This window comes from Engraulis encrasicolus, chromosome 17 (genome assembly GCF_034702125.1).
Source record: "Engraulis encrasicolus isolate BLACKSEA-1 chromosome 17, IST_EnEncr_1.0, whole genome shotgun sequence".
Taxonomy (NCBI): Eukaryota; Metazoa; Chordata; class Actinopteri; order Clupeiformes; family Engraulidae; genus Engraulis; species Engraulis encrasicolus.
In genome coordinates this window covers 29808466-29818541 of record NC_085873.1, presented here as the reverse complement: position 1 = coordinate 29818541, position 10076 = coordinate 29808466, and the positions used below count along the sequence as shown (strand labels likewise).

Sequence of the window (10076 nt, the reverse complement as noted above, 5' to 3'; positions counted from 1 at the left end):
TGCCTTTAAAGAAATATTTATTTTATGACACGTGTCAAACGATTATGTGCTCTGTTGCAAACTAGCTGCTTGGTTTTTCCCAGAAGCCTCATGTACCCCAAGGCTAGTCTTATTACGTTGCTCAGGCATTGACATCCCTGCCGACTCGACTCCTGACAGCTGCGTCCAAGAGTGGAAAAATGTATTTATATCCTGTAAATATACTATGTGCTCCTTCTCTCTCTCCCTTTACTCCCTCTCTCTCTCTCTCTCCCGTATATATACTATGTGCTCCTTCTCTCTCCCTATACTCTCTCTCATTCTCGTTCTCTCTCGCTCCGTAACACACATACAGCAGCATGGCCTGGATTCTGCCCGTCTCACCCCACCACCGGCCGGCGGGGATCTGGTTAAAATGGTAATCCATCTTACTTAATTATAGTCTTCTGAAACCCTAGCACCAGTGTGGCTCAGTTCCTGCCTAGCACGGCATCTCTAATTGAGTAGGGGGCATGGCATCTTCGTGCCCCCCCAGCCCGCCCTGATAACTCCCCCCCCCTCCTCCAGCCCTCCCTCCTGGTAACCCCCCCACCCCTCGCCCTCCCTCCATCCAAAGGATTGAGTGTGCATGGCCAGCATTCTCTTCGCATGCTAGGGGGGTGAGGGTTGGCCGTTGAGCAGAGGGGGGGCAGTTCAGCAATCCCCTCCTATCAGTTATTGCCAACAGGTGCTTTCTCGGCCCCCACCCCACCCGCTATCGTCACTCCAGGCACCCACCACCCACCACCCGCTCCTCTTTCCTCATAGCCCTGGTACAATGTAGTCTAATTGTTAATGGGGTACTGTCTGACTCCCCTGGTCTGGCTGCATGAGGGGTTGCCAAAATAGTGTGTGTACCCATTTTTTTGTCTTTTGTTTTGGTTTTTGTGCCGATTAAAAATGTTGGAAATTAAACCGTTAAATTCTGAGACATTTTGTGAAGGTTTTCTTTGTGTATTTGTGTGTGTGTGTGTGTGTGTGTGTGTGTGTGTGTGTGTGTGTGTGTGTGTGTGTGTGTGTGTGTGTGTGACCAATAAAAACAGTTGAACCAAGGCATTTATTCCAAATGTTGATTTATTTCATTTCTGAAAAGTGCAAAAGAGATTGAATAATTGCACTGGTGTGTGGTTGTGAACATACAACATAATTACACAACATGACAAAATGAACAGGTGTTGAGACCTCGCACATAACCTTGCAAGAGTTGGCAGGGTATTCATAAATAAATATATAAAAAAGACAATATCAGCTATTTTTGAGCCAGGTAGTCTACAACAGCAGAAGTCTTGTTCCAAGAACTTTGTGGTTCCATGAAAACTTAGGCCTTCACAAGGAGAGCAAACTCTGTGGAAATAATAAAAAAAATGATATGAAGATTCATCTTCTAAATAAAAATGATTTTACAGTGTTGGGTTACTAGTCATATCGATATTATTTCCAGATGTAGATCAGATTGGATGGCTATGTATCGCAATAAGGTCTACATTGTATGCATGCTTCAACAATTTGATATCCTTAATGTTTGGAGTTTATTTAAAGAACTTGTGTGTTATACTTATACAAATGTACAATACCATGATACTCTTTTGGAGAGAGAGAGAGAGAGAGAGAGAGAGAGAGAGAGAGAGCACTTGTATCACATTATTAATAATGACTGATTTAAAAAACCAACAGATTGAGATCAGCTGTCATCTTTATAGTAATAATACACTGTATAAATGTTAGTGCCCTCTTGCCAGCAGCTTTGTTTTAAAAAAGACTGAATCGAGTTGTCTTTTACTGCTTGGGAAATGATTACCATTACTTAGTCAATGAGATCAATGTTCAGGTATCTAAGTCGTTGTGATACTGATATGAATACGTTATTGAGTAGCAACACAGTAGGAAATGTGGTGTCAATTCAACACTTGAGAGTTGATTTAACATCTTCAAGCGTGTATTTTTTCTCGAGTACCCTCTAAGTGTTGAATTAACACTACTTTTTCTTTACTATATAGGCTAGCCATGAAATAAAAGTGCCATTTCTCACCGTCAACTCCGATCTTGCCATCACCATCACTGTCTCCTGCTGCAAGGAAAGCCTTGGTCTCAGCATCAGTCAGAGCTCTGGCACCAGCCTTGAAGGTCTGCAGGAACAGCCTGGGGAGAAAAAAAAGAATTAATGAGTGAAGACATCACATAGGATTTGTGCCAGATATTAGCAGTCGCCAATACCAGTCTACAATACAGTGTTGTTTAGTAGTCTACTGTGTAATTATGTCATCAGTATGATCTATATTCTCAAGGGTATTCTTTCATATCATGAAGGATCGGTTACTTGACCTCCAGGCTTTTTAAATCAATCATCATAAACAATATTGTGCTGCTGTTCTCCTCAGGTCTGTCAACGCCACCATATTATTTCTTGCCCATTAGGCATTTGGAGCAGGTGGTGGCGGCTTGCAAGGGTCTTAGGTGTGTGGCATCCGATAGTGGTTACTTGGCGACTTTAAAAATGTCTTGTTGAATTGGCTGAAAAGTGATCAGAGGGGCTTGCGCTTACTTCAGCTCATCCTCCTCAATGAAGCCGCTCTTGTCCTGGTCAATGACGAAGAAGGCCTTCTTGACATCATCGGCGGACTTGGCGCTAAGACCGCACTTGGCGAAGAAGGTCTTGTAGTTGAAGGAATCGGCAGCTGTTGGCAAGGGAAGGATGGTGGTGAGCACACGCGAGTTTGTATGTCATTCACACCAGATCTTTTTTACTCAGGGCAGTAGGCCGCATAGGTGACGTCCAGATACACTAATGACTTTTTTTTCCAAATAGGCTGCATACCTTGCTGTTGCTGAACGTTAGGCTAGTTTAGTTCTTACCACTTTCACAACATGGAAATCCAGGTAGGCTACCGGATAAAAAATAGTCTGCATGTAAAGCTTCCTAGCGTTCACTTAGAAAGTATCACATAGCCTTTGCTGGACTTTGAGGAAAATTCGTGCAAGCTATTGGAAGAAATATGGCTGCGACTTCTAGATCAATATGACTGTGTTTTCTGTGGTAGCATCTCTCACCTGCGCAAGCGTCGATGGCAGCGCTGATGTCAGCGTCGGCGAGGATTCCAGCGAAGGCCATTTCGGTCAGATCTAAAGTGGGAGAACAGAACAGTTCTAGATTAGGCTATTGTGCCCACGTGTATGGGGGGGAAATGTACATTCATGTAAACAGACAGGCAAAGCAGAGACATCCTTGCACAATCGGATTGGATTTGACCCTATAAAAGGCTAGGTCACTGTCATTAGGACTCTGGACCTGCAGCCCATAGCATCCATCACACCAAAACATGCATTTGGCACTAAAGTAGGACCCTTCAAGCATCTAAAGAAGCAAGTAAGAACACTTCTCTACTGTAGACATGAAATAGGCTACGTTAGGGCTGAATTTAAATCTTCCTAACCAACGAATTAAAATATTCCTAGACAACGTTTCCTGTTGTAGCCTGTGTTCAAAACAATTGCCAGACACCTAACTCCATATCTGCTTACGACTTTTCTGTCTGAATGCTGTAGCATCACACAACCCCCTGCGTCTATTTAACAAAGTAGTAGCCCCACGTGACCCCCATTTTCATCCACTGCTTTGAGTAGAGGTCTTGGTGCGCATTCGATTCAAAGACAGGAAAAATATTTTCTGCCTTGCAGATCCAAGCCAAAAGTGAAGTCCAGAATGAGTTCCAAGTGAGAAACATCCCGAGTTCGTCCATTGAACTGTATTCCATTTAGGCTCTCCCAAAGACCCAAGAGCGCCCCATCGCATCACCGTTTTCTCTTCCTCATAAAAAAGGAGCTCCTGTTCAGCGACTCACCTTAGGCTTTGGTCTACGTCTGAGTAGCAAGGATGTGCACAGGCTGAAGATGTCCTGTGTCTGCCTGGCTTATATACTCTGTTCGAGCAGGGTGAAACAGACACCAAATGCTTAGGTTAGGTATAGTTTCCAAAAAAATGTGTCCAAGTCATATAGGCCTATTTTTATCCCGTCAAAATGGAGATGCTCGAAGTCTGCGCGTGAAACACAAGCGGGCATCTTTGGGCGTCTCTTTTCGCTCGTGCAGTCGATGTATATTGCTTACTGTCTACAATGCGATTTCTTTGTAATATGACTCCCGTGAAGTGGAACTATTTCATTAGTCCCCTATTTAACAGGATGCTAATTTGCTATTTGTCGCCATTCAGTTTATTTGGAGATCCACAACTTTTATTTTTTAGCACTTTCATTCATTTCATGGGGAATAAATAGTAAGCAATTTATCAGGAGATGTCTTTTGGGAAATCCCAAACATGGGCAGGGGATTGAGGAGGAGAAGAGGAGGAAGAGAAATATCAAATTACAGCTGCCAATCTTTCTGGATTCTTTTAAGCTCTTCTGTTGCGTTTGTAAGATGAACCCCACATGTATGTGACAGAATGCCCTCTCAGAATTTCACAAACACCCAAGCATCTAGTAAGATAAATGCCCTGGCTTTTAAGGCCATGGTAGAAAATGATCTGGGGCTAGAAATGAATTAGAGGGCATATGAGACAAATTCATTACTGCTGAATGGCAATTTTACACAGTGGTGTGTGCTTTCAGACTCAGAGTTTCTGACTGAAGGTCAGAGTTTCCTCAAGCAAAATGTGTTTTTATTGCATTGCGGAGTTATAGCTACTCAATTGTATGATTTATTTAATTTAAAACATTTTGTGATTCAAGTATTTAGCCTATATAAATACAGTATATATATATATATATATATATATATATATATATATATATATATATATATATATAGGCTAAATACTTGAATCACAAAATGTATATATACATATATATATGTTATATAATGTATGTATATATTACATTTAATGTATGTATATACAATATGTTATTTATTGAATTGCGTCATGAACGTGATCATGTGTGAAACAGTGTCTTAAAAACTTGTTTACGCATAGCTCCGAGAACTGTGAGACAGAGAGCTCTTGTGAGAGATGTGCTATTTATAACTTCCTACGTCTTTTTTGCAACAAAAAACTGCACACGCAGTGTCATAGTGAACCAAGGGTCTTTACTTAGGGTGGGTCTTCTGTTATACTTACTAGGCCAAATTGTATACCGGAATGACATCTTACAAGCAGGGCCACTGACAACTTTGACCAGGCCCGGGACAAAATCATCTAATAGGCCCCCCTTCTAAATACATTATATAATGGTATGAGAACCCATTTCTGCAACCCCCCCCTCCCGGGCCTGGGACAGCTGACCGTCTTTGTCCCCCCTGTCAGCTTCCCTGCTTACATGTAATAGGACTGCCAAGATGAGTGGTTTTTTTGCAACAAAAACTGCACACTCAGTGCAGAATCACTTTGTCAAGACAAGACAAATTATTATTCAATTGGCTACTGGAATGACATCTTACAAATGAAATGGCTCTTGCCAATACAATACAATACAATACAATAATAATATGAATAAAACACTTCCAAAACTGCACACGCAGTGTCATAGTGAACCAAGGGCCTTTATTTAGGCTGTTTCTTTTATTATGACCGTTAATTAGACTGGAATGGCATCTTACAAGTGAAATTACTCTTGCTAAAACAAGACATGACAAGTCAAATGGTATTGATCTATGTAAAACAATTCCAAAACTGCACACACATTGTCATAGTGAACCAAGGGCCTTTATGTAGGCTGTTACTTTTATTATGACCGTTAATTGTAAACTGGAATGGCATCTTACAAGTGAAATGACTCTTGCTAAAAGAAAGACAGGTTGTTATAGGTTGTTATAATCATTTATTTTAAATCGCAATGACATCTTACAAGCAAATGATTCCGCAAAGACAAAGTAGTCATTATTACTGAATACTAGGAATGACACCTTACAAGTGAAATGACTCTTGCCAAGACAAGACGGGACAAAATGGGCATTGATCTAAATAAAACACTTCCAGTTGGTGAGCTTGGAATGCTGAGACGGCAGACCTGGCCAGGCTGTCATCATCAGCATGACGAGTGCACGAGGGCTGAAAACTCTGGCGGTGCAGAAAGAGACAGTTTTGCATCAGAGACACATTCCACACAAAGGTATAGGCAAACCCCCCACACACTTGTACAGAGCATTTGGCTAACACCTGTTATTTTCTTCCACAGCAGTTGAAAAGAGAGAGAGAGAGGGGGGTTTATTTTATTTTATTTTTCTCCTTGAATTCTCGTTAAACAGTTTGCTATACAGAATGGTAATGCTTTGAGACTTCCCCATGCCCGTTTTGCCATTCGAGCAGAAAGTGATTTTTTCTTTAAAAAACTAAAATAAAAACACATCTTACACAGAGGTATATAGTGTACATATCCACAGCATTAGTTGTTGTCTGTTTTTGTTCTTGAAAAGCTTTGGATTTTGACTTTCACATAACTTGACCTGACATGACTTTTACGACTTAATGACTTAGTTTCCACATGGGTTGTTTACACTCTCCTGGGTGGTAATATCCAAAGAGTTTAGTTGTATGCAGCTCAAGAAATCCATTGGCTTACAAGTTGAGTCTTTGGGTAACATGGCTCGGATAAATGACAAGTCTTCACAGATGCTACTTTGTCTCTGATGAAGACACAGCCAAAACGTTAGTATGACACTTTACTCATTAAACTAACATTTTCAGATTCAACACCCGGAGAGGCAGTTTAACATCATCTAGAGCAGTGGTTCTCAACTGGAACAGTCTTGGGACCCACCATTTTCCACTCTCATTCTGTCGCGACCCAATATTTTTAGAGACACTCGAATGACTGGTTGCATGCTACTGTCTCGCATAAACATTCTGATTTTATCTATGACGACAGATGACACAAGTTCAATCGCCTATCAACATAAAAGTTGCAAATTGTTGCAGGAAAAGTTGGATTTTTTTTTTTTTTTAGCCAATCAATGAATTACGATTTTTTTTCTACACCACAGCTCCGCGACCCACCCATGACCCCTCCGCGACCCGCTTTTGGGTCCCGACCCATCAGTTGAGAATCACTGATCTAGAGTGTGTGCTTAAAGAGTACTCTGGGAACAAATTGACTCTAGAAGATGTTAAATTGACTCTATAGTAGGTGTTGAATTAGCACTGAAAATGTACTATGTGATCACGCTTGGCATACTCTCCTGGGCCGATCTTGTTGTCCCAGAGTGTCAGTGTTGAATTAAAGGTGCGCTGTGTAATATTTTTTGTAGTTTATTTCTAGAATTCATGCTGCTCATTCACAAATATTTTGCCGAATTCTTACCACCACCATCAAATGATTGGGGAAATTGCACTTTTCATACATGGAATGGGGGATCTTCTCCATTGTTTGCCATTTTGAATTTACAGAAATAGACATTTTTAGCTGCAAATTCTGCAGTAGACAGCACAGTTTCAATGAGTTGCTACTCTGGCCACCATCCTACAGTGCACCTTTTTTTTAAAATTTATATTTTTTTGGTCTTTTTGACTTTATTCATAATAGTACAGTGCAGAAGGTGAGGCGAGGAAGCGAGTTGGGAGAGAGAGACAGGCAAGGGTTGGCAAAGGACCCAGGCCGGGAATCGAACCCGTGTTGGCGGCATAGCAAACGAGTGTCCACAGTGCCAAAGTAGGGGCTACACAGTGCACCTTTAACACTGCATTTCTCCCCTGCTGATCATGTTTTGCGTACCTTCCCAGCCAATCTTGCCATCCCCATCCATGTCTCCGGCCTGCATGAAGGCTCGGGTCTCGGCTGCCGTCAGGGTCCTGGCTCCTTTGGAGAAGTTCTGGAGGAAGAGTCTGGACAAGCAGTCAGGTGTGTCAGATCCAGACGTGGTACGAGACGAGATTATGCTCAAAGTGTACACACTACGAAGTTTTTTATTACTTTATTTCCTAAATGTATTGTGTATGTATTCCAGTGTGTACTTTTTAAATACTTTATTTACTGAATGTTTGCTACACATTTCACAAGCAGTCAAATGTCACATCCAGATGAAGGCATCTCCTTTGGAGAAAGAGCCAAGTGTGTCAGATTCAGACGATTCACGGTCAGATCTCATACATAGTATGTATCCATTTAAGATAGATGTAGATTCTAAACGTTTTTGTTCAAGAAAGTCAAAGATGAACCACACACCGATGAGCTCCCTTTTAACCCATTGCCGTGATGTTTTTGCCTCCACTGGTGTCTGAGGAAGGGCTGTGTTGGCCCAGAAAATCACAACAATACAATCAATTAAAACGGATCTCATCGGTGTGCGGCTCATATTTGCCTTTCCAGACTAAAGCATCAGGATTAAAAGATCCACTGTGTAGTTTTCCAGCTATTTATTTCCAGAATTTATGCTGCCCATTCACAAATTGCATATTTTCATGAACATTGTACAACCACAATCAATTTCTAAATATTCATTAAAGCTTGAACATGTACAGGCCTACTTTTCTTACATGAAGAGGTGGATCCTTTCCCTTTTCCATTTTGAGTTACAGTCCTAGACATATTTGACTGAAAAACTTATATTTATTCAGTAATTATTCATGGTAAGCTCAAATGTGTTAATGGGAATCATACATTTAGGAAATTAACTAAAATTACACACTGTTTTTATTTTATTTTCAAAATGCATTTTACGTCACATTACATTCAGCAGAAGCTTTTATCCAAAGACAAGAGGAAAATTACTTAAATAAGAACTGTCTCTTACTTGGAGAGGGGAGAGCGAAGACAAAATTCGTAAATAATGAGCCTCAGTTTCTTTACCATAACAAATGCACCTTACGAAGAGCAAGGGTGCCCTCTTGTCTCCTTTTGCATTTCCCGCAAGTGTTACCTTAGTATATGATGTGACAACAATATACATTACTGGAGTTGCTTGTCACCTGTTGAACTCAAAAGAAGTTAAAGGCTCAACGAGATCCATTTTGAAAGGACAAGAATATACTCAACTGCAGCTCATCTTGCTCAATAAAGCCACTCTTATCCTGGTCCAGGATCCGAAACACCTTCTCTATCTCTGGGGGCGACTTCTTGGACAGCCCCACAGCGTTAAAAAAGGCCCTGGGACTGAACGTATCTTTCGCTGGTACCATGTAGGGGGAGAGAGAAGAGATGATAGAGGGAAGAGAAGAGAAGGAAGGAGGAGAAACAAAAAAAGATATGACAAGCACATCATGACAGGAAGAAGCCTTTCGTCAGGCGATAACAACATGATACCAACCTGATAATGTAACATGCATGTGATGTTATGGCTCAGAATAAAAGGGGAGCGAGTGCGCGAGGGGGGGAGCCAGCAACCACCACAAGCGAGCCAGCCAGCCAAACAACAGAATTCCAGCAACTTAACGCTTCGGACCCCTGACTGTTTCATTTGGCAGTCGATGGAAAAGAAAACCCAGTGTGACAGCTAGCTTTCCCCATACCTTGGCAAGCGTTGATGGCCGAGGTAATGTCAGCAGCAGCAAGGAAGTCGGTCACGGCCATCCTTATGGAAGTCGAGTCAGGAGGAAGCCAGGGAGGGAGACTTTGCAGAGAGGCTGTCAGAGACTTGACAGACTGTGAACTGGTCTTGCTGAGGATGGTGGATGGAAGCTGGGGAAAAGCTCTCCTCCATCCAACCAACCGGTGGTGGATTTAGTCATTTGGTGGGGCCAAAGCGAACCTGGTTAGGGGGCCCTTCAAATCCTCACACCTTTAACAAGGAAAGAGGACTGGGCAGATGGTCTGGAAGGTCCCTGCAGTTCAGGGAGGTTGGAAGGGCCTGAGGCAGGTGCCCACCCTTGCCTCTGTTGTGAAACCGGCCCTGCATCAAACGCCACTTGAAGCACTACATCACCAGCCGACCAGGCCCATTGTTGTCAGTCTCACCTGGGCTGCCCCTTTCTTTCTCTCTCCTTGAAGCCTCTTCAGGTTGTAACTGTAACTAGCCCTGGAGTCGACACCACCGTATTGGGATTTCTCTTGTTTGTGCTGACAGATGTAAGAAGTGTTAGTGGTAAAGACTCTTACTCATATTTATCAGGTTTATTTATTTATTCTGTGGAAGTT

The 10076-nt window shown here is 42.0% G+C and overlaps 2 protein-coding genes across 2 annotated transcripts; both read right to left on the bottom strand.

Annotated features, from left to right (window-relative positions):
- Positions 1–1074: 1074 nt before the first annotated feature.
- On the bottom strand, positions 1075–3942 carry LOC134466727 (parvalbumin beta 2). The gene is made up of 5 exons (XM_063220592.1): positions 3858–3942; positions 3067–3138; positions 2561–2693; positions 2048–2157; positions 1075–1362 (listed from the first exon to the last, which is right to left on the bottom strand). The coding sequence occupies exons 2-5, from the start codon at positions 3125–3127 to the stop codon at positions 1337–1339; spliced, it is 330 nt and encodes a 109-aa protein (XP_063076662.1). The 5' UTR covers positions 3128–3138; positions 3858–3942; the 3' UTR covers positions 1075–1336.
- A 1892-nt stretch (positions 3943–5834) lies between these two features.
- LOC134467394 (parvalbumin, thymic-like) lies at positions 5835–9512 on the bottom strand. The gene is made up of 4 exons (XM_063221289.1): positions 9452–9512; positions 8979–9111; positions 7719–7828; positions 5835–6067 (listed from the first exon to the last, which is right to left on the bottom strand). Exons 1-4 carry the CDS (start codon positions 9510–9512, stop codon positions 6036–6038), a joined length of 336 nt encoding a protein of 111 aa, XP_063077359.1. The 3' UTR covers positions 5835–6035.
- Between the last annotated feature and the right edge of the window lie 564 nt (positions 9513–10076).

Excerpts from the sequence above, each read along its gene's own strand:
- LOC134466727 (XM_063220592.1), bottom strand. The coding sequence starts at position 3,127 with ATGGCCTTCGCTGGAATCCTCGCCGACGCTGACATCAGCGCTGCCATC. Across the intron at positions 2,694-3,066 it reads TGCCATCGACGCTTGCGCAG|CTGCCGATTCCTTCAACTAC; the intron begins GTGAGAGATGCT and ends CCTTGCCAACAG. Across the intron at positions 2,158-2,560 it reads ATTGAGGAGGATGAGCTGAA|GCTGTTCCTGCAGACCTTCA; the intron begins GTAAGCGCAAGC and ends TTTTCTCCCCAG.
- LOC134467394 (XM_063221289.1), bottom strand. The coding sequence starts at position 9,512 with ATGGCCGTGACCGACTTCCTTGCTGCTGCTGACATTACCTCGGCCATC. Across the intron at positions 7,829-8,978 it reads ATTGAGCAAGATGAGCTGCA|ACTCTTCCTCCAGAACTTCT; the intron begins GTTGAGTATATT and ends CTGCTTGTCCAG. Across the intron at positions 6,068-7,718 it reads TGGCAAGATTGGCTGGGAAG|AGTTTTCAGCCCTCGTGCAC; the intron begins GTACGCAAAACA and ends CTGCACCGCCAG.